Source organism: Gigantopelta aegis, chromosome 2 (assembly GCF_016097555.1).
Source record: "Gigantopelta aegis isolate Gae_Host chromosome 2, Gae_host_genome, whole genome shotgun sequence".
NCBI lineage: Eukaryota > Metazoa > Mollusca > Gastropoda > Neomphalida > Peltospiridae > Gigantopelta > Gigantopelta aegis.
Genome location: NC_054700.1, coordinates 32,301,098 through 32,322,991, shown reverse-complemented (window position 1 = coordinate 32,322,991; position 21,894 = coordinate 32,301,098). Strand labels below are relative to the sequence as shown.

The window sequence follows — 21,894 nt, the reverse complement described above, 5'->3', positions numbered from 1 at the left end:
GATAGCCTATCATCATTCAGAGAAAACGCTGGAAGTGGATTGGACACGTCCTCCGCATGGATGCAGATTCCGTAACACAAACAGCCATATGGTGGACACCAGAAGGCAAGCGGAAGTGAGGACGCCCAAAGACAACCTGGAGAAGAACTGTGCAAGCAGAGTTAAAAGACATCAACCACACCTGGGGCACCATACAGCGAATGACCAGAGAAATTGAGAAATTTTGTCACTGCCCTAAACGCCAGAGGGCATAATGGGCAGTAAGCAAGCTACAGCAATTTCAAAACAGCAAACTTTTGTAACGAATTAACATAAAATTAATTACGAAAAATTATTCCTTCAGCCAGCGGCAATAATGTTTATTCAGTAGTAAAGCCTCTGACCAATGGTAATTCATGTAAACACTAGCTGTAGGACATTTTTAATTTCGAGCCCTGACACTGCATAATTATTTTGAAAAAAAGAAAGAAATGTTTTATTTAACGACGCACTCAACACATTTTATTTATGGTTATATGGCGTCAGACATATGGTTAAGGACCACACAGATTCTAAGAGGAAACACGCTGTCGCCACTACATGGGCTACTCTTCCGATTAGCAGCAAGGGATCTTTTATTTGCGCTTCCCACAGGCAGGATAGCACAAACCATGGCCTTTGTTGAACCAGTTATGGATCACTGGTCGGTGCAAGTGGTTTACACCTACCCATTGAGCCTTGCGGAGCACTCTCACAGTTTGGAGTCTGTATCTGGATTAAAAATCCAATGCCTCGACTGGGATCCGAACCCAGTACCTACCAGCGTGTAGACCGATGTTCTGCTACGACGCCGGTAAATTATTTTGAAATGTTCATTACTGTTCCATCAAACAAGTGTGGGCTTCTGATGTTATAATGAAATAGAAATGAGGATCACGTAATTATCAAATTGCAACATGTATCCTTCATTCATTCAACTTATTTCTGTGCTTATATCCAATTAAGGTTCAAGCACACTGCCCTGGGCACACACTTCAGCTATCTGGGCTGTCTGTCCAGGACAGTGGGTTATTTATTTAGTGGTTAGTGGTTAGTGAGAGAGAAGAGGGTGTAGTGGCCTTACACCTACCCATTGAGCCCTTAAGAACTCGCTCTGGGTTCAAGCCGGTACTGGGCTGCAAACCCTATACCTAGCAGCCTGTAGTCCGATGGCTTAACCACGGCACCACCATATATCCTTCAAACTTGGTTGTAAGTCATCTAAGGAAAGATAACTCAATTCATTATGTGAATTTTAGAGTTGCCTCCAGGCTTTTTAACAATTGTGTTTAACAGCTATGTCCTGACATCTGGTTTATAACTTTAAGGAAATCAAATTCAGCAATAATGAAAACAAAATCAATGGTGTATTTTAACAATAGTGTTTATTCATGCAAAAGAAAATACATATTGCACTTTACGATTATCATTAAGATGGAATGTGCAGAAACCTTCAATCAAATTATCTGGAATAAATAATTGCCCTTAAAATGACTGATTTAAAAAACCATAATTAAAAATAATAATTAAAAAAATAATAATAATAAAAATTAAAAATTGAGGGAAAACCCCAAAGACACTCCCTATATAAACATACTGTAATAAAATTGTTATTATCTAAACATTACTACTTGCATGTACATTGGTGACCCAAAACAATAAAATGGATACCGGTTACAGTATCACTGAATCTTGAATTATTTAGTAGAAGTAATTGCACTAAACATTTTAAGCAAAAATAAAGTAAAGAGTGGAGGCAAAATAAAATGTTTTTAGGTTTTCTAAGTGCACATAATGATATTAAAGAAAGAAAGGAAACAACCCAACATTAAGTACATCTACATTTAACTAAACACATTTTAAGGTGGTTTGCAAGCTACGACACATTTCAAGGTGGTTTGCAAGCTACGACACATTTGAAGGTGGTTTGCAAGCTACGACACATTTTAAGGTGGTTTGCAAGCTATGACACATTTCAAGATGGTTTGCAAGCTATGGTAACGTTAATTACAAATGGTGAAATATCTCAAAATGATATTCCTTAATGAAAACGAAACACAAAATACATGATTTTAAAATATAAAAATGACCATTTAAAATAACAAAAAACACCACCAACAACACCCAGTTGTTAGAAGCATCTAGAGTTTAAAAAATTTTTTTTTTTAATTTCAAGGTAATAAGCGAAACATATTTGAAACATATTTGGCAATAAAAGAATGGTGAATTGCAAAAGTGGATTGTGGTGGCCATAATCGTAACAGTCTAAAAGTTAAACACACTGAAATGTTTAGAGATCAATTTATTTAAAGAACTGATATGTACATGGCTGCTAATGATAAGCAGTTTTTTAATAATAAATACATTTTTCAAAAGCCCAGTGTTGGGTATATAGTGCCTACATTAGGTGTACACCAATACCTCGACGTGTCACGATACTACTGCTGACGATATGATACACAATACCTTTGCTTGTGTAGTGATTCTATTTTGACCATATATTGATTGCTAGTTTAATTTCGTTTTGATTTACCAACACCAGTTTGTACCGAGACTTATTGACAAGTTATTTCCTTCAAGGAAAAACAGTTGTGTGGTTGGAGAGTATGTGCCTGTTTATATCAGTATGTCACATTAAAAGTGTGTTTAATCAGTGTTTCAATGTTTATTTCCTATTTTAAAATCATTTCACCCAAGCTTCATCTTCTTGTTTTAATGGGGAAAAAAAACTTGAACCAAGTATTGTGATACATATCGTATCGCTGGTTATGTACTGTGATGCATATCGTATCGCTGGTCATGTACCGTGAGTATCGTATCGCTGGTCATGTACTGTGATATGTATCATATCGTGAGGCCATGTACCATGATGCGTATCGTATAGCTGGTTATGTACTGTGAAACGTATCATATCGTGAGGTTGGTGTATTTTGATACCACTAACATACATCTGTAGGAACATGTATAAAAAGTGAAATGGGACTAGTAGCCAAACATAATTATCAAATTTAAAGCACATGATTATACAACAAAAACAAAAAGCAAATTGTACAACAAAATATAAAATGAACACAAATGTGAGCAAAACACAGTATTGTAAATAAAAACTCTTAATAAAATGGGACGGGTAGCAATAAAAATAAATACTGCTCAACTAAAAAGCTACACAATATATACTGACATATACATGTCAAGTTTTCATGACATTTTCTAATACACGTATATATACTGGACATGATGGTAGATCTGAAGTTCATTTAATGATTACTAAAAGCTTCATTTTCTGTTATTCTATTACACAATATTATATAAAAACACGATAACATCCATAACCACAATATTTCATTAGCTAAAATATTCAAATTGAATTGGCACAAATTGAAACATAAAAATGTTAAATACAAAACACGATGACATCCATAACCACAACATTTCATTAGCTAAAATATTCAAATTGAATTGGCACAAGTTGAAACATAAAAAAGTTAAATACATGTGAACACATAGCTGCCAAAAGATAGTTTAGTTTATTGTTTCAATATTCAGTATCATATATCTTTGTAAACTGACTGAAATAGAGTTTTTAAAGCCACTCCTCTTCAATCTGTGTGCCATTTCGTGCTAACGGTCATTGCACTTGTTTAGCTATACTAGCATAAGTATGCTAATTAAAAGGCCATCGTGACATGCCATAACATTAGCTTTGGTCAGATCTACAGACATAAAATGGGTAGTAAGATCTAATTACAAATAAGATTGTATATCTTTGCTATAGACTAACTTTAACGAGGTGTTTGAGAAGATAACGAGCATTACACTTCTAGCAGTATAAATTGAAGGTTTTGGCAATAAAATTCAGTAACGAAAAGCTGATGGCAGGGCACCAACGGCAATTGCCACCATTGAGATATAAATTGCCATAGGTAGAGAGTATCACCAACAGCACTTTTGTGCCATCAGTAAAGCTGCTCAACAATGGCAAAATAATGTATACACCTAGTGTACATTATCTGCCAATATTTAACATCTGTACATTTGAAATATGTCTACATACAGCAAAATAACCTTTCATTGATGTTTATTTGCTGCAAGCATCACTTTAAAAAAAATTGTCATAGACATGTTCACAATGGCTGTCAGTGGCCTGTTTCACCCATGGCAATTCTTTAAAAACAAAACAAATTGCTGTGACGGACAAATTCTTAAGTTTGAGCCCTGTGATGGATTATTTATTTTTCTGTGATATCAGTACACATGTATATATACAAAATGAGGACTATCCATTGTATATGCATGAGGGCCCTGTTGTATGACAATTTCTACCAGTTTCCACGGTTCAAAACAGCCCTCTCAAAACTGAGAGAATGATTATTTTGTGAAAATATTACTTGCACAAATCTTATTTTGGATAACCTATTTATTGTTCACACAAAGTTTAGAACACCATTTACCTGTACACAATGTACTATCCAAAAAGGCAATGGATTATTTTAATTTCCAATTTATAACAGACCTCTGAAAAATGTGGGAACAACTGTTTTGTTCATATGTTGTGCAAATCTAATTTTGCATAACCTATTTTTTTTCTCTCTTTAATAAGGGAACCATTTGCATGACCATAATGCATTATGCAAAAAGCAAATGGGTTTCCATAATTTTCTATTCTCAGAGCCTTACATAATAGATGATTAATAGCTATATGCGTACTGATTAATATACAGGCCACATAAATGTTTTAAAAAATCAACCAATACACTTTAGGCAGGAAAGATAAAAGTTGGAGTAATATTCTATGTACATCTGGTGTAAAGCAAAATGAATGAATGAATGTTTAATGACACCCTAGCACGAAAAATACATTGGCTATATGGTGTCAAACTATGGTAATTTAAAAAAAAACCTAAATCAAAATCCCAATTGTAACAAATACGCATGAACGCATCATGAATACTGAATAAAACTTGTAAATACAATGGTGAAATTCATCACAACCATTTCCTTTATAAGAGATTGCGCCACCCACTGACAATGTCCGTGTTGTTCATCTATTACACTACCGGTATACACATCATTGAAAGTTCGTTTCAGTTTCCTCCGACATGAACTAGACAGAGATTTACAGTAGACTCTTCTTTTCACAAACCAGTGCTTTGTGTTTATTAGACCTGTCACAGATATCTGTCGACCGGTCTTACGAAAGAGAAAGTTAAAAACCATTAAAGTCAGATCATTACTCCATTGTTTAAAATAGCCATTTGTTTGGCATCAGATCTTATTTAATACTATCTCACAATCTGTCAGGTATTCCCCGTAAATTTTATTGTTAGACCATCGTCTTCCTCAGATAATGTGTTATTATAAGTAACAACACAAGACATATTTATGGGACTATCCTGAGTTTGTAGCCATTTTAAAAGGTTTTCGGCAAATAAAATAACTGTACATTATTATAATTACAAATTGCTTCCATTTATTTGTTTGCATAGAATATATCACAATGTATTTCTGGACACTGCAATGTTTTGTAGCATCTCAATATGATTTTTGTTTTAAATAATTTTGTACATACAAATCTTCCAACTGTCAAATGAAAAATGGAAATAATTTGGCCAAAAGTCATTCCAAATGTATTTATCTGTATCATGCTATATATTTAAAACATGTTATGGTGAGATAGTGTTTTAAAAAAATGAGAAGAAGCAGGATGTGTTTATTTTGTTGAAGGGAACAAATGGAAGTCTTGCTGAGTCTGAAAACTGACAAGAGTCCATTTAAGTGTCTGGACACCAATAAATGAATGGACTGGCCAGTATGTTCATCAGATATGGACATGCAGGGTTGAAAACTAACATGAAAATCATGGTCGCCAGAAGGGCCAGTTAAAGACAAATCTTACTGGCCCTTATCAAATTCAACCAGCCCTTTAATTATCACATTGAAATTTAACTGAAGAGCCAAAATCAAAACTAGAATGTGTTATTTTAATAATAATCATGTGCCCACCGTACAAAGGAATACCGATGAATTGGCGTTTAACTTCATAATGAATAAAGTTAGAATTCATATAAAAACATGTTAAGTTTTAAACCCGTACCAACTCAAAAAAAAAGAGAAAAAAAAAAGAAAGAAATGCAGTAAAAATAAAAATGTTACTTTACATTTAAATCTCATTTTTAACACAGAGGTGAAGACAAAATGCTAGAACAGCCAAGGTATGCAGCATGACTTTGAAGACAAAATGCTAGAACAGCCAAGGTATGCAGCATGACTTTGAAGACAAAATGCTAGAACAGCCAAGGTATGCAGCATGACTTGAATTGTCTCCGAAGTAAAAAAAATATAATGCAATGCAAAGAGACTAAATGTAGAACTGCGCGTGCTTTAGTAATTAAACTAGTCTAGGAATGGCAGTCCTCTTTGTAGCGATGCAAGAGGGGTAAAATCTCAAGTAAAGGATTTCCTCAGGAGTGGCTGTCCTAAAGACGAGACACTAGACAGAGGTCCATGGAATCATTCACTATTTTGCCAAATACCCATTTGACTGCATTGTGCAGAAATATGGCCCTGATCATGCTGGGTTTCTGCCAGAGGGTAAAACGGGTATGGTGCCATACCCAAATTTTTTGCAGATTTTATTTTTTTTAAGTTAACCTTTCGACAAAATTAATTACTCTTATCATTACTGTATGGTTTTCTTAACCCTAACACTAAACGTAACCCATTTTCTTTCTTGGGAAGGCCTCCCATACCCTCTGTTGACTGTTGTTGCATTCAATTCCATAGCGCCATACCCAAAACCCTCTTTCTGGCAGAATCACTGTCATGTATTACGGTTTTGTCATCCAGATTACCTTGGATGTTCCATCAATTGATTTAAACCTAATCAGAAAAGAAAATTTAATCTATGCAGTTTGATGGTAATTTATAAATATATATTTTAACTTACCTTCAACTCCCCCTCACCCCATTTTTTTATTTATTTGAGACGGTATGGGTTTAACATTTAATAAATTAATATGTTTTTATATGACTTTTATCTTTACTCATTGTGAAGTTACATGCCAATTCATGGGTTCTCTTTTGACGCAAACGGACAATGGGCTAAAATTATATTTTTTTGCCGTAGTAAAATGTAAGTGTGCGCGCGCGCGCACGCGTGCACGCGTGTGTGTGTGTGTGTATGTGTGTTGTGCACGATAACGACAATTAACTGGCCTTTGGAATAAGCCCTGTATTCATGGAAAATTCAATTGTTATTTTTATAGGCACGCATGCGCTCATGTTAGTGCGAGTTCGAACTACATACAAGACAGATTTTGATTTTGTCACATAATAATATAAGCTAATTAAATATGATTCTCTTTTTTTACCATAACATTAAACAACAATTATCAAATAGCAGCCCTACTGGATAATTATGACATATCCAGTCCATTTCAATAAGCCGACGACTTCCAGATTTTAAAAATACATGCAGTGTATTCAATACGTTTTGAGCTCTATTTTTAGAACGACCTGCCCCAAAACCACAGAAGCTGAGTCAGGCGCTGTCAAAATAATAATATAGAGCATAGTCTATATATCTTCTGCTGTCAGATAGGTATTTCGCGCCAACACAGACACGTTGTGTTTTGTCACAATTCGGTTCAGTTTCAGTGTTTCATTTTGTAACTGGAACCATGCTTGCCAGAACTAAAATCGATGATCGCCCAACAGACTACCTTTGTAAAACCAGGCAACCGCTAATTTTCAACCCTGGACATATCTATATCGAGACACTATTCAGAAACAGAAATACCACCAGCCTCAAAACATTCCAAAAGTGTGTACAAATGTAAAATTACAAGTTGGTTGTGTCTAGTATTCAAAATAAAAACAGCTATTTATCAACTTCTTGAGAAATCTCGTTAAAATAGTCTTCCATGTGAATTAAAACTAGTATTTCTTTGGAAGATTTTATGCAAGTATAATGATAACAATGATCATACAAACTTCTTTTTGTTGTTGCATCTCAACATTAGAGCTCAATGGCCAAATGGATCTCGACAGTAATTTAATTTGTGGACCGTCGTAAACATTTTTGTTTCTGAAAGGTTATATCACAATATTTCTTCTAAGATTGTACAACACTATCTTGGTTAAGTAGATAACTGAGATCAGAAGATTAAAGAGCTGAATATGGACTCATTGTCTCCCTTTGTTCAATCGGAGATAATTAAAATCTGAACATGATATCAAAACACATCTAAACTACTAACAAATACAACAGTAACTGTTAACCAAAAAAATAAACATTACCGATAGAAATATAAACTATAAAATTCAACAACCATGTCCTAAACAAACGGACGAAAGAAAATTATGACTACCACTTCATCAATTATTAATCAATGTGCTCTAGTGGTGTCGTTAAACAAAACAAACTTTAACTTTCTTCAAGTAAGTAATCCATCTGGATCTTAATGTCAACAAAATGATCAGTATAAATATGGCACTTAACTCCCGGATTACCAAATTCTAAACTAAAGCCAATTCTATTTTCTGAAGCAGTTACAGACATGAATATTTTGTACCGCAGGCTTTTCCAAAGAATGTTCTACATCTTCTTAAAATGCACGGTTTGAGTTTCAAACCTCTTACTTCCCACGCTTCCTGGAATACTGATATTTCCGCCACGAAACACAATTCTCCCTCTTGTGCCACTGGAGGAGCTTGAAGAGACAATTTCCTCCGAAATACACTGAGCGTCCATTCTTTCTTTCTCCCACGAGTTCCGTTTGTTGAGCTCATCTGAGGAGAACCGTCTCTGCCTTCTCTCGGGCCTGTAGATCATTCTGTCCTGTTCGTTCTCGAACGAGCCCGCACACGAAGGCGGGGAGCCATTTTTATTGCTCTGATTATCGAAGACGTGATTGCAGACACACGAGGTGGCGATGGGAGGGCTGGACATCCGTCTACGTGTGGATCTCTGTGGAGGTTTCGCTGGAGATACTGGATAAGCATAAGCTGGATCAAACGGGTTTGTGGTGGATGAGCTTGCCACCCTGTCGGTAGGAGCTCTCTCAGAAGCTGATGATGGTGATGATGACGATGATGGTGATGATGACGATGATGATGGCGGTGTGACCCTGTGGTAATCGGCGACACCGCAGTATGAAGGATTCTCGTATGACAATATGTGAGCACCGGAACTGGTTCTTGGAACACTTGTAGGTCGGTTTGTATTTGATGTGTTTCTCTCATTGGAAATACTTGTTTCTGATCTTGGACCTTCATAAGTAGATCTGTGAGATTCAGAAGTAGATCTGTGACCTTCAGAAGTAGATCTGTTGGTTTCGAAACCGGATCTGGAAGATTCTGAATTGGATCTTGGAGACTCTGAACTAGCTCTGTTGAACTGGCTGCCTGGACTTCTGTCCTCGTGGTATCGGTTTTGATGTGGGTTTAAACCCAGTGTGTATGTCGATGACCTAATGGGTCTCATTCCCTCGCGTCGGGGTGGTGGTATGGGTGGGTCCTGACCGGGCAGTTTACTGGACACCGGACTCTGGGACTTATTGCCTGAAGACCGGTTCACACCACAACTGGATGGACTGGTGCTATTGCTGCTATTTTCAGATATACGTCTGCTTCTCATATCAGGGGAGCTAATTCCAGGTGAATTCTGAGATTCAAGTCTCTGAAATTAATCATAATAATAATAATAAAAACAATGATAAAGATGAGAAAAAAAATCTGAATAAAACTTTGATAATTTTATACTTGATCTAACTGCTATCCAACCCCCATACCCATTAAATGGAAGATTATTATTATTATTTTTATTTTTTTCACCACCAAATATACAGCATACATAAAGCAAATAATAAACATACATATAAGAGAAGCATACATAAATAAAAAAACCCCAATAAAATGGAAGATTATAGCTATATGATTAGCTGTTGGGATGTTCGGCTCAGTTCATGTGTACAAGACTGAGGGAAATACACTTGGTGGCAGGTAACGTTAATGTATAAAAAGAAATTGTTTTAATTTTAAATTTTAAATGGACTATGAAATTAGTGCCTTCATAAAATGCTTAATATTTTCTTTTCGTTTTTCTCAATAATCTGACTTTCTGGAAACATTGGTTTTAAAATTGCACTGCCATATTGCTTAACCAAAGTTACTGGATAACAGCCTTTTTTTGTTTGTTATATAACAACTGATAACACTGGTGAACGGCAGCCAAAACCTTCATACTGATGTTCAATTTCAAAAACAGAGATGGAAATAGCATTAAACACAAAACAAAATGGGAAGAACTTTGAAAATCTTGTTAGGAAGTAGAATAGAAACAGTTAGTGCTAAAATCCCAAATTCTTGCTATTAGGAACAGTTAAATTTGTTCATTATTTTCTAGTGTTGCACAAGGAAACATACCTTGAGGGCCTCTCGCCTCTGAAAGTCAATCTTGGCCATCTCCATAGCAACCCACTCTGGAATGTCAGGAATAGCATAGGCCAAGCCAATCTTCAAGATGAGGACCAAATGCTGTAAAAATAAAACCCCAAAACATACAAACGACAATGAGTGCTTTACCACTGAGCTACAGCTCGCTCCTGTTTGGATAGAGGCATGTTAATAAAATGACTCAAATCAACTGTGTTAATGAATATTTCTTGACGCTCTGCCACAACATATTCTGATTAACTAAACAAAGTTTTAAAAATGTGAGAAGCATGCTTTATACCTAACATTTTGCTAGTGAATGTTACAGTAACAAAAATATAAAATTCACTGGCAAAATTTCTTTTTAGTGTACATGAACAAATGAAATAAAACAATCTTACCTCCAGGACAATTAAGAAGATGATCACCGATTGGTCGCCGAGTCCAGGTATCATTCGTTGTGTGAGACCAGTTTGGCCAATCAGAGCACAGTTTACAACAACTGCTATCAAGCCAAGGGCTTCAAGAGCATTCTAAAATAGATATTGACTTTACTAAAAATTTGGCAAAAACACCTATTAGTAAGTAACATTTATTTTTTATTTATTATTATTTTTATTTTTTTCTCTTTCAAAATGTTTACTCTAAGTATGTCCATAGAATGATAAATATGTAACATGCTTTGAAAGAAAACATTTGTTTTGTTTAACAACACCACTAGAGCACAATGATTAATTAATCATCGGCTATTGGATGTCAAATATTTAGTAATTCTGACAGTCATCAGAGAAACCCGGTACATTTTTCCTAATGCAGCAAGGGATCTTTTATATGCACTTTCCCACAGATAGGAAAGCCCAAACCATGGCCTCTGACCAGTTGTAGTGCACTGGTTGGAATGGGAAAAAACTCAAACAGTTGAAAGGATCCACCGAGGTGAATTGATTCTACGACACATGCACCTCAGGTGAGTACTCAACAGGCTGAGCTAAATCCCATCCCTGTTTTGAAGAATGAAAAAATTATAATTACTAGTGTTGTAAATAAAATTAAAAATTGGACTGACCATCAGTTTGCAGCAACCAACTGAGCACTGATTAATCATCAAGTAAATTAAACGTACACAGTGCCTTAGAAATGTTAAAAGTATTTTCTGCTCCTGATGTTTTTAATAGGTTTGTTTTTATCAATAAACAATCTTTATTTCACTACTTAAAAAAAATTAAAAAAATTCACGTACATGTATGTGGTAAGATGTTTGCTATATTCAAATTATTAATTAAACTAATAATTAAAAAGAGTACTGGAGAGGTACATGGTATGCCCATCAAAAGTAGGTTGTGGTGACCACCATCCCACGTTATACTTGCATGCAATGTGTGATAATCCTATACGAACTGATAAGAAAGTTATGCTCTGAAAAAGGAAGTTTACAGGCGGACAGACATCGTCCTAAAATAATACAACCTGTCAAATATGAGTGTATAAAATTATAACAGTTATATTGTAAAATTGTGTTCTGCAAAATAATTAACCTTCATTGAGGCCAACATTCAAAGATATTTACATATTTAAATTGTGATTTAATTACCTGCCAGATTCCAATACTTTGCACCTGTTTCCCGAAAGGTCGTTGATGGTTGATACACAACTTGAAGGCGTCGGTACGGACTTCTATGACATTGTTGAGCAAAGCACAAAGAGCAGCCAGGGGAAAGGCTGACGAAAACAAGATCACGTAGCCGAACTGTATGAACATCTCCAGAAAATCTTCATACGTGTCTTCATACTGCGAATATAAACATTAACTCATGATTGAGAAATTAGGTTAAACACATGCTGCTTATTAACTCACGAGGGATTGAATCTTTAGAGATCCTGTTGTAGAGAAATTAGGTTAAACACATGCTGCTTATTAACTCACGAGGGATTGAATCTATAGAGATCCTGTTGTAGAGAAATTAGGTTAAACACATGCTGCTTATTAACTCACGAGGGATTGAATCTTTAGAGATCCAGTCTAGAAACAATTAGGTTAAACACATGCTACTTATTAACTCACGAGGGATTGAATCTTTAGAGATCCTGTCTAGAAACAATTAGGTTAAACACATGCTACTTGTTTTTGTTATTTGTATTATTATTAAAAAAAAGTCAGTGGGCCCATAAACTGGCCCAATTTTCGTTCCAGTCAGCTGGTGGTCGTAGTATGTACTATCCTGTCTGTGGAATGGTGCATATAACAAATCCCTTGCTGCTCTAATCAAAAAGAGTAGTCCATGGAGTCATCGCAACAGGTTTCCTCTCTAATTATCTTTGTGGTCCGTAACCATGTGACCATAAATCAAAATCTGTTGAGTGTCATTAAATAAAACCTTTCTTTATATCTTTTTTTTCAATATTATCATCATGGCCTTGCTGAGACACACCTAACTGATGTGCATCTGCAAACAATGCAGTAATAAGAATTGAGGAGAATGATTAATTGCTCTCCTAACTTAGCAACATCCCTACTCCACCATCATTTTGACTGTAGGAATCAACACTTGTTACAGCACACTATATATGACGGTAGCAGAATGCTGCCAAAATGTTGATGACATATTTTGATGAAAGTGATGAAGTATATATATATATATTTAACATATATAGACAGCTACTAAATTCTGAAAACAAATATCCACTCTCTCATCTCTCTGCTAACCTTCTGCATGGCACTCTCCACTTCTGCCTGTGTCAATGCCGGCAACGATGCGATGGATTTCGCATCGACCGTCTGCTCAACATCTACATCATCAGTCTTCTTCTCACTTTCTACAGCATCATCGACCACAGTGGTTTCACATTCTGTCGTCGTCCCGTCCGTTGACGTCGTGTTGGCGTTGCTACTCTTCACGATCCGGCGTCGAGTCGTCATCTCTTTGATCTCCTGCTTCATCTCGGTGATTTCCTTGTCGATCGTCGATGGCGACATCTGATCCGTGATTTTCAGGCCCACCTTGAGCAGTTTGAACTTCCAGATGAGGAACGGCAGCAGGGCTTCCTTGAGGTTACTCACCACCTGGCGGGTGATTAGCAATGCTGCCAGTTGCTGAAATCAAATTAAAGAACAATGTCTCATGTACAATAAAATAAAGAAATAATCTGTGACGTAACCTTCAGAATCAATGTATAGTCAGTCCCATCCTCCTACACAGTTTTCTTTTGTAAATAATTTCAGTTTGGTCTAAAAGTGTTTTGGAAATAACAAAAACAAACTATTTTTGTCTGCAATTTAGAAAACAATCGGCTCAGAAATGAATAACTTGGAGAAAATTCTATAGTATGAAAAAAGGTGTTCCCTGTGGGGAGGACTATAGTTCTTAAAGGGACATTCCTGAGATTGCTGCAATTTTTAAGATGTTGTCGACTAACAGACACTTTTTAACGATTGTAATTGCATATCAAATATATTTTTCAGCATAAAATATTAGTGGCTGTATATTAAACGTGTTTCTGATCATTCTAATATTTGTACTCCGTTAAATTTCATTTTTTATTTCCTTAAATATTTTTTTCGTACGTACTAAATTATTTGAAGACAAAATCCAGTTTGGGCTTTTTACAAATATTAAGACAGCCAGAAACACATTGAATATACAGACACTAATATTATAAACAAGAAAATATATTTAGTATGCAAGTTTAATTGTAGAAATATTTTATTAGTCGGAAACATCTTACAATGCAGGAAACTCAGGAATGTCCCTTTAGAAAAACGCCACAAAAAAAACACCCAATAAAAATGACGATTATTTTTAATATAATATTTAATCATCAGAAATATCACAATTGACAGTTTTTAAGAGCACTCCATGTAATAAATATGTATATATGTACCCATGTAATAAACATGTATATATCTACCCATGTAATAAATATGTATACATCTACCCATGTAATAAACATGAATATATCTACCCATGTAATAAAAATGTATATATATACCCATGTAATAAACATGTATGTATCTACCAATGTAATAAACATGCATATATGTACTCATGTAATAAACATGTATATACATGTATGTACCCATGTAATAAGTATGTATATATGTACCCATATAATAAACATGTATATATCTACGCATGTAAAAAATATGTATACATCTACCCATGTAATAAACATGAATATATCTACCCATGTAATAAAAATGTATATATATACCCACGTAATAAACATGTATATATCTACCCATGTAATAAATATGTATACATCTACCCATGTAATAAACATGAATATATCTACCCATGTAATAAAAATGTATATATATACCCACGTAATAAACATGTATATATCTACCCATGTAATAAATATGTATACATCTACCCATGTAATAAACATGAATATATCTACCCATGTAATAAAAATGTATATATATACCCATGTAATAAACATGTATGTATCTACCAATGTAATAAACATGCATATATGTACCCATGTAATAAACATGTATATACATGTATGTACCCATGTAATAAGTATGTATATATGTACCCATATAATAAACATGTATATATGCACCCAGGTAATAAGTATGTATACATGTATCCATGTGATAAAAATGTATATATGCACCCATGTAATAAATATGTATATATGTACCCATGTAATAAATATGTATATATGTACCCACATAATAAATATGTATATATGTACCCATGTAATAAATATGTATATAAACATGTATATATGCACCCATATAATAAATATGTATCCATGTAATAAAAATGTATATATGCACCCATGTAATAAATATGTATATGTGTACCCATGTAATAAATATGTATATATGTACCCATGTAATAAATATGTATATATGCACCCATGTAATAAATATGTATATATGCACCCATGTAATAAATATATATATATGCACCCATGTAATAAATATGTATATATGCACCCATGTAATAAATATGTATATATCTACCCATGTAATAAATATATATATATGCACCCATGTAATAAATATGTATATATGCACCCATGTAATAAATATGTATATATCTACCCATGTAATAAAAATATATATATATATACCCATGTAATAAATATGTATATATCTACCCATGTAATAAATATGTACAGTATAACCTCGATTTAACGCCAACCAATGTTCCAAAATAATTTTGGTGTTATATCAAGTTAGCGGTATAGTGAGGGTGCCTTGGGTTTACTACCAAACTTAATTTGTTTTTTAAATTGCTGAATGTCAAGAATATGACATATATGGGCTCCGGTTCAGCGTCGGACTTCTTCCTGGTCATCAGTCGTTTCGTCGTGAATCTGTTTCAACACTTTCAAGAATCTGCTCATCGCTGATATTAGCAAATGTCTTTGCTTCGTTGTCAATGTTGACAAACTCATCAACATCCATTCTCAGTTGTTCGTCGATTGAAAGCCGACCCATGACGTCACCAACCAGATCTCGAAACACTGTCGTTTCATTGGCTGGTGCTTTGTGCAAGTCAGAAATGAGGGTCCCGAGGAACGACCCCTGTGTGAATCCAACAATTTTTGATGGTGGTGGCACTGACGATATCCCAAGCATTTTTCACAAAACGAATGCCGTCACAACGCTGAAAAGTGATTGGCTATATCTTGTTGACTTTTAGTTGAATTTATCTTAAGAGTACTCAACAATTTGTCTTTTTTCAACCGCGTCTAATACGATACACTTTCGCTTTAAATCCATTCTGCTGTAATAAAATGCGTTACTGGTGTCGTCGCATTTATGCAAAAGCTAAATAGCAACTTAACATGAGGCCATGATCGAAATATGCTTGAGCATAATAAAACTTACCTAAAGTCTGTTTATTATTTAACTTGAGTCGTTGTTGCCAGCACTTCAAAGACCCGACAGAACAATCCGCGATTGAAATAAGGAATCTAATGCACCCCTCTGTCACATGATCACTATAGCGGCTGTTCTTTCTATACCGAGTGTGGATTGGACACAAACACCACGCCTGCCTAAACAATTCTAGCACTTACATCCGTTAATTGCTAGACAATAAACAAAAACAGATTCAGTGTGTACTGCCAGAGTACAACGGAGTTAGGATTTCCCCATTCAACAGATCGCTAGTAATTATGTCACTATAATCAACTTTGTGACCAGACCATTGGCGGCAAAATCGAGGGAATTATAATGGCTAAATGGAGTTCGGTTCAAACACGTCGTTGGCGGATGGTGGATACCGAGGGTGGCGTTATATCGAGGGAAATAAACATGAATGAAAACGGTACTTTAAAGAAAGTTGGCGGTATGTGAGGTTGGCGTTAAATCGGGGGGCAATAAATCGAGGGTACACTGTATATATCTACCCATGTAATAAAAATATATATATGTACCCATGTAATAAATATGTATATATCTACCCATGTAATAAATATCTATATATGTACCCATGTAATAAATATGTATATATCTACCCATGAAATAAATATGTATATATCTACCCATGTAATAAAAATATATATATATGTACCCATGTAATAAATATGTATATATCTACCCATGTAATAAATATATATATATATGTACCCATGTAATAAATATGTATATATCTACCCATGTAATAAATATCTATATATGTACCCATGTAATAAATATGTATATATCTACCCATGAAATAAATATGTATATATCTACCCATGTAATAAAAATATATATATATGTACCCATGTAATAAATATGTATATATCTACCCATGTAATAAATATGTATATATCTACCCATGTAATAAAAATATATATATATACCCATGTAATAAATATGTATATATCTACCCATGTAATAAAAAGTGAACAAGATTGTAATGACAGACATCTACTTACATCTCGCAGTCGGTCCATATCCTGCAGATAAAATGCGATGTAAAACAGGGACAGAAAAGAATTCACAAACTGAAACTAAATAAAAACACATTGAGATTACCATCTATAAGAAAACAATTCAAGAACATGTTATTTGGCCTGGACACATAATTTAGTAGACACTTTAAAACAGATCTCACCATTTAAGTAGAGCTATCATTCTCAATTCCCAGCACTCCTCTAAGACTAGTTAAGTTGAGTAATTTCCAGCACCCCTTAGCATGTGAATTTATACTACATCAATATCATGGTAATATCTTAAATGGCTCCCCTTAGCATGTGAATTTATGTTACATCAATATCATGGTAATATCTTAAATAGCTCCCCTTAGCATGTGAATTTATGTTACATCAATATCATGGTAATATCTTAAATGGCTCCCCTTAGCATGTGAATTTATGTTACATCAATATCATGGTAATATCTTAAATAGCTCCCCTTAGCATGTGAATTTATACTACATTAATATCATGGTAATATCTTAAATGGCTCCCCTTAGCATGTGAATTTATACTACATTAATATCATGGTAATATCTTAAATGGCTCCCCTTAGCATGTGAATTTATGTTACATCAATATCATGGTAATATCTTAAATAGCTCCCCTTAGCATGTGAATTTATACTACATCAATATCATGGTAATATCTTAAATGGCTCCCCTTAGCATGTGAATTTATACTACATCAATATCATGGTAATATCTTAAATGGCTCCCCTTAGCATGTGAATTTATACTACATCAATATCATGGTAATATCTTAAATGGCTCCCCTTAGCATGTGAATTTATGTTATATCAATATCATGGTAATATCTTAAATGGCTCCCCATAATCTAAGTTAGGAAAACAATTAATCACAGCTGTCAATTTTGTGAAAACCAGAAAGACTGAACAGTGTGATTATCATTTGAAAACTTTTTAACACTCAAATTTACACCCAGAAGAAATATTTTAAAAAAGGAGAAAGAAAAAAAAATATATATAAAAGAGAAAGGCACACTGGTTTAAGTTATCACTATTTGTTGTCAGTTGGACTCCAGTACAAAATTCCATATTGCAAAATCCTGATACACTGAAGATTTATTACCATGCTGATCTGACTTGACCACCAAAATGACAGTGATGTAAGTAAAATAAGGCAAGATATATTTAATCATTGTATTTACCAAAACGAGCTTTAGAATGAGCTGATTTGCATAATGCTCTTCAAGTCTGTAATTTTCTGTAAAAAACAAAAGCAAGATATCCTGAGATAATTATAATGTATTAATACTCAAATTACATGGTACATGTATTGCTCAATTTTATTCAAAGATTTTCAATAATTTACTCGGTTTACTGTATAATTTCCAAAACAATTACAAGTTCTGATCCAGGCATCAAGAGTTGCAAAACATTTCAACGGCCAACCTTTTTCATGGAGCCATATTGCAATTCCCCTGTATCCCTCAACCCAATAGAGAGAGCTAGCAATATTTTTGTAATGAATTGAAGGAAGAAAATCTACATTTTTCATCGATTCATATTACAATTTCCTTGCACCTCTCATCAAGAAATGTGATAAGACAGTAATATTTTTTGGAATAAAATGAAAAAAAACCCTTACCTTTTCATTGAGCCATATTGCAATTTTCTTGTAAACAGCTTCAACGAGAAAGAGCCAGTAATATTTTTAAATCGAAAGGATAAATAAGCTTACCTTTTTCATTGAGCCATATTGCAATTTTCTTGTAGCCCTCATCAAGAAAGCCGATAGACAGGGCCAGTAATACTTTTGGAATGAAGCGAAAGAAGCTGGGAATGTCATTGTGAGCGATGTGAGAGTTGATCCACTCCTGTAACTCGAATATGAGCAGCATGACGACGAAAACGACGGCGAGACCGAGGCTGGTGACAGGGACACTGACGCAGTATCGGAACAGCTGACGTCTCCACGCAGGGTATTGAGGCTCCATACGACCGGTCACAGAACTCTTCACCAGGTCACCCTGAAACACAGGTAACTTAAATACTTTATATCTGCCAGAACAGTACCTGGGTGAACCATGTGTGTAAAAAAAATAGAACCTGTTGTCTTTAATAGAAGCCAGGTTGTTGAATACAACTGTTCACCAGATCTCCTTGAAACACCAATACCATAAAAGATTTATATCCCTGCCATAACAGTACATAGCTGAAACATGCATGTACAAAAATAGAACTGGAAGTCTTAAATAGAACCCAAAAGTATAATACAAACACGCATTATGAAGGTACTACTAAAGCAATACATGTCCCCTACCGAACCCAACCATTTTTCATATCTCCTAAATTTAAGAGATATACATACCTTTGTGAAAAGTGGATAAATCACCATGAATGATAAACATGATCAGTAACAGTACATGATAAATAAATATACAAAATTTCATCTCAATATCTTCAAGCTTTGCAAATCAAAAATCAGGAAAACAAAATTTAAAATTTCCTAAGTTCAGGGGCCATAACTCCGTCAAAATTTGCAATGAACGTCAAACTTGATCTGTAACAATACATTATAAAGCTATACAGAAAATTTCAGCTCAGTATATCAAGGCCTTCTAAAAAAAGTCAGGAAAACTAAATTTCACATCTCCTAATAAAAGGGCCGTAACTCCATCAAAAAAGTCAAACTTGACTGTAACAGTACATTATAAAGCTATACAAAATGTTTTAGGTCAATATCTAGAGGCCTAGACAGACAGACAGACAGAAGGACGGACATGAAACTGGTTGGACCAGTAGGGGACTAATAAAAAATTAAGGTAAGTATATTTTAAAACTTTGTATAGAAATGAAATATTTTTAAAACTTTAAAATTAGTTCAAAAAAGTCAAAAACAAATTTTCTTTCATATGACTAGTGATTACCTTATAGAGAGGTCTGGGGTCATGCAGACGTTCATCTTTCCTGTCGAGTGTTCCCCAGCAGTAAGACAACTCCGCACTGGTTCGCTTCCAGTGCTCGAGATATAGTGTGGCCCACAACATATTCACCAGACTGAAGACCACAATGCCCATGTCTTCAGCATTCTAAAAACAAGAAAGTATGACATTCTAATTACACTAACTAAATTCAACATTATTTCTAACAAACTGGCACACTATCTGTATTATAAAATGTTGTGGCTAGCCTTTAATTATAAATGTTTAAAGTTTGTTTTGTTTAATGATACCACTACAGCACACTGATTAATAAATCATCAGTTACTGAAATGAATGAAGAATGAATGTTTAATGACACCCCAGCACGAAAAATACATCGGCTATTGGGTGTCAAACTATGGCAATGCAAACAAAGTGATGATCAACATCAATATAAAAATTCCAGGTTTAAACAAAAACAGTGTAAAGAACAGTGTAAAGAACTGTGCAAAAACACAAATATCACAGAATTTTTTGGATACTGAATTTTACTCAAAACTTCAATTTTGTGCTGTATTGGCCATTCTCAAAGAAAATGTTACACCCCTGCACCACGGTGAGGTTACAGTACACGCAGGGCCAGTTACTGGAAGTCAAACATTTGGTAATTTTGACATATGGTCTTAAAAGAGGAAACCTGCTACATTTTGCCATTAATAGCACAAGATCGTTTATATGCACCATCACACAGACATGACAGCTTTATGACCAAGACTGTGAGTAAGGAATATCAGAGAGGATAAATTGCACTGTAAGATCACAAATCTGTAAGAGTTTGGTGAATTTGGGCCCCTGATCACCTGAGTTACGACTTTCATCAAGAAATGTAAGAATCAAGCACCTTTACATTTTGCTTTGTAAATATCAACAACGTTTCAATAAGCTATAACTTACTTAAACATTGACTGTTATTGCTTTTACGTACATCGGGGTACGAAGAAACAAAATTCATCCGCAAAGTATGTGAATCGGGGAAACCATTCACACATAAGTTTTGGTTAATATCCTGATAAATGTAAAAGAAATAACAGACCATACTTATAATTAAATATAAAACATAGTTGAATTATCTTTGGCTCATAAATAATAACGCTCAAATAAGACAAAGTAGCAATTTAAAGTGAAGTCATCAAATATGACGTTCCCCGACGACGTAATTCGTTGAGAAATGAATAAGCTCACATTGCTACAGTTTGATCAATGAGATGATAATATATTGTAATGAATGTAACAGAGATTATTGTCCAGTGAATAATTAAGAAATACTTGCCTGATCACCTTTGAAGAAACATAAGACAACCCCCAAAAAAGCTGGAATGCACAAAGCTATGGTGTAGTGGCCAAGGTAAGCGAAATACAGAGCAATTTTCACACCAAAGTAATTACGGATGTCATCTGAAATAAAAGAATAAAACCTGAGCTTCCTCCAGTCTTTTTCATCAATTTCAGTAGTCATTATTATGTGTATGTGCATCAACACCAAATCTTACAAATAATACATTTAAAAGTAAGTATTAATGTAGAGAATTTGGATCATCAACACCTAATCTTACAAATATTACATTTAAAAGT

At 34.5% G+C, this 21,894-nt stretch overlaps 1 protein-coding gene across 1 annotated transcript in view; it reads right to left on the bottom strand.

Moving 5' to 3' along the window:
• Positions 1-6,212: 6,212 nt before the first annotated feature.
• The window catches only part of LOC121383853 (anoctamin-8-like), a 44,069-nt gene continuing 28,387 nt past the window's right edge, over positions 6,213-21,894 (bottom strand). Inside the window, exons 5-14 of the mRNA XM_041513954.1 lie at positions 21,593-21,717; positions 20,269-20,430; positions 19,080-19,368; positions 18,547-18,602; positions 17,338-17,412; positions 13,157-13,543; positions 12,044-12,241; positions 10,854-10,985; positions 10,444-10,554; positions 6,213-9,697 (exon numbers count right to left, since the gene is read on the bottom strand). Coding sequence (XP_041369888.1) covers positions 8,615-9,697; positions 10,444-10,554; positions 10,854-10,985; positions 12,044-12,241; positions 13,157-13,543; positions 17,338-17,412; positions 18,547-18,602; positions 19,080-19,368; positions 20,269-20,430; positions 21,593-21,717 — 2,618 coding nt within the window. The 3' untranslated portion in view covers positions 6,213-8,614. The remainder of the gene's footprint in view (positions 9,698-10,443; positions 10,555-10,853; positions 10,986-12,043; positions 12,242-13,156; positions 13,544-17,337; positions 17,413-18,546; positions 18,603-19,079; positions 19,369-20,268; positions 20,431-21,592; positions 21,718-21,894) is intronic.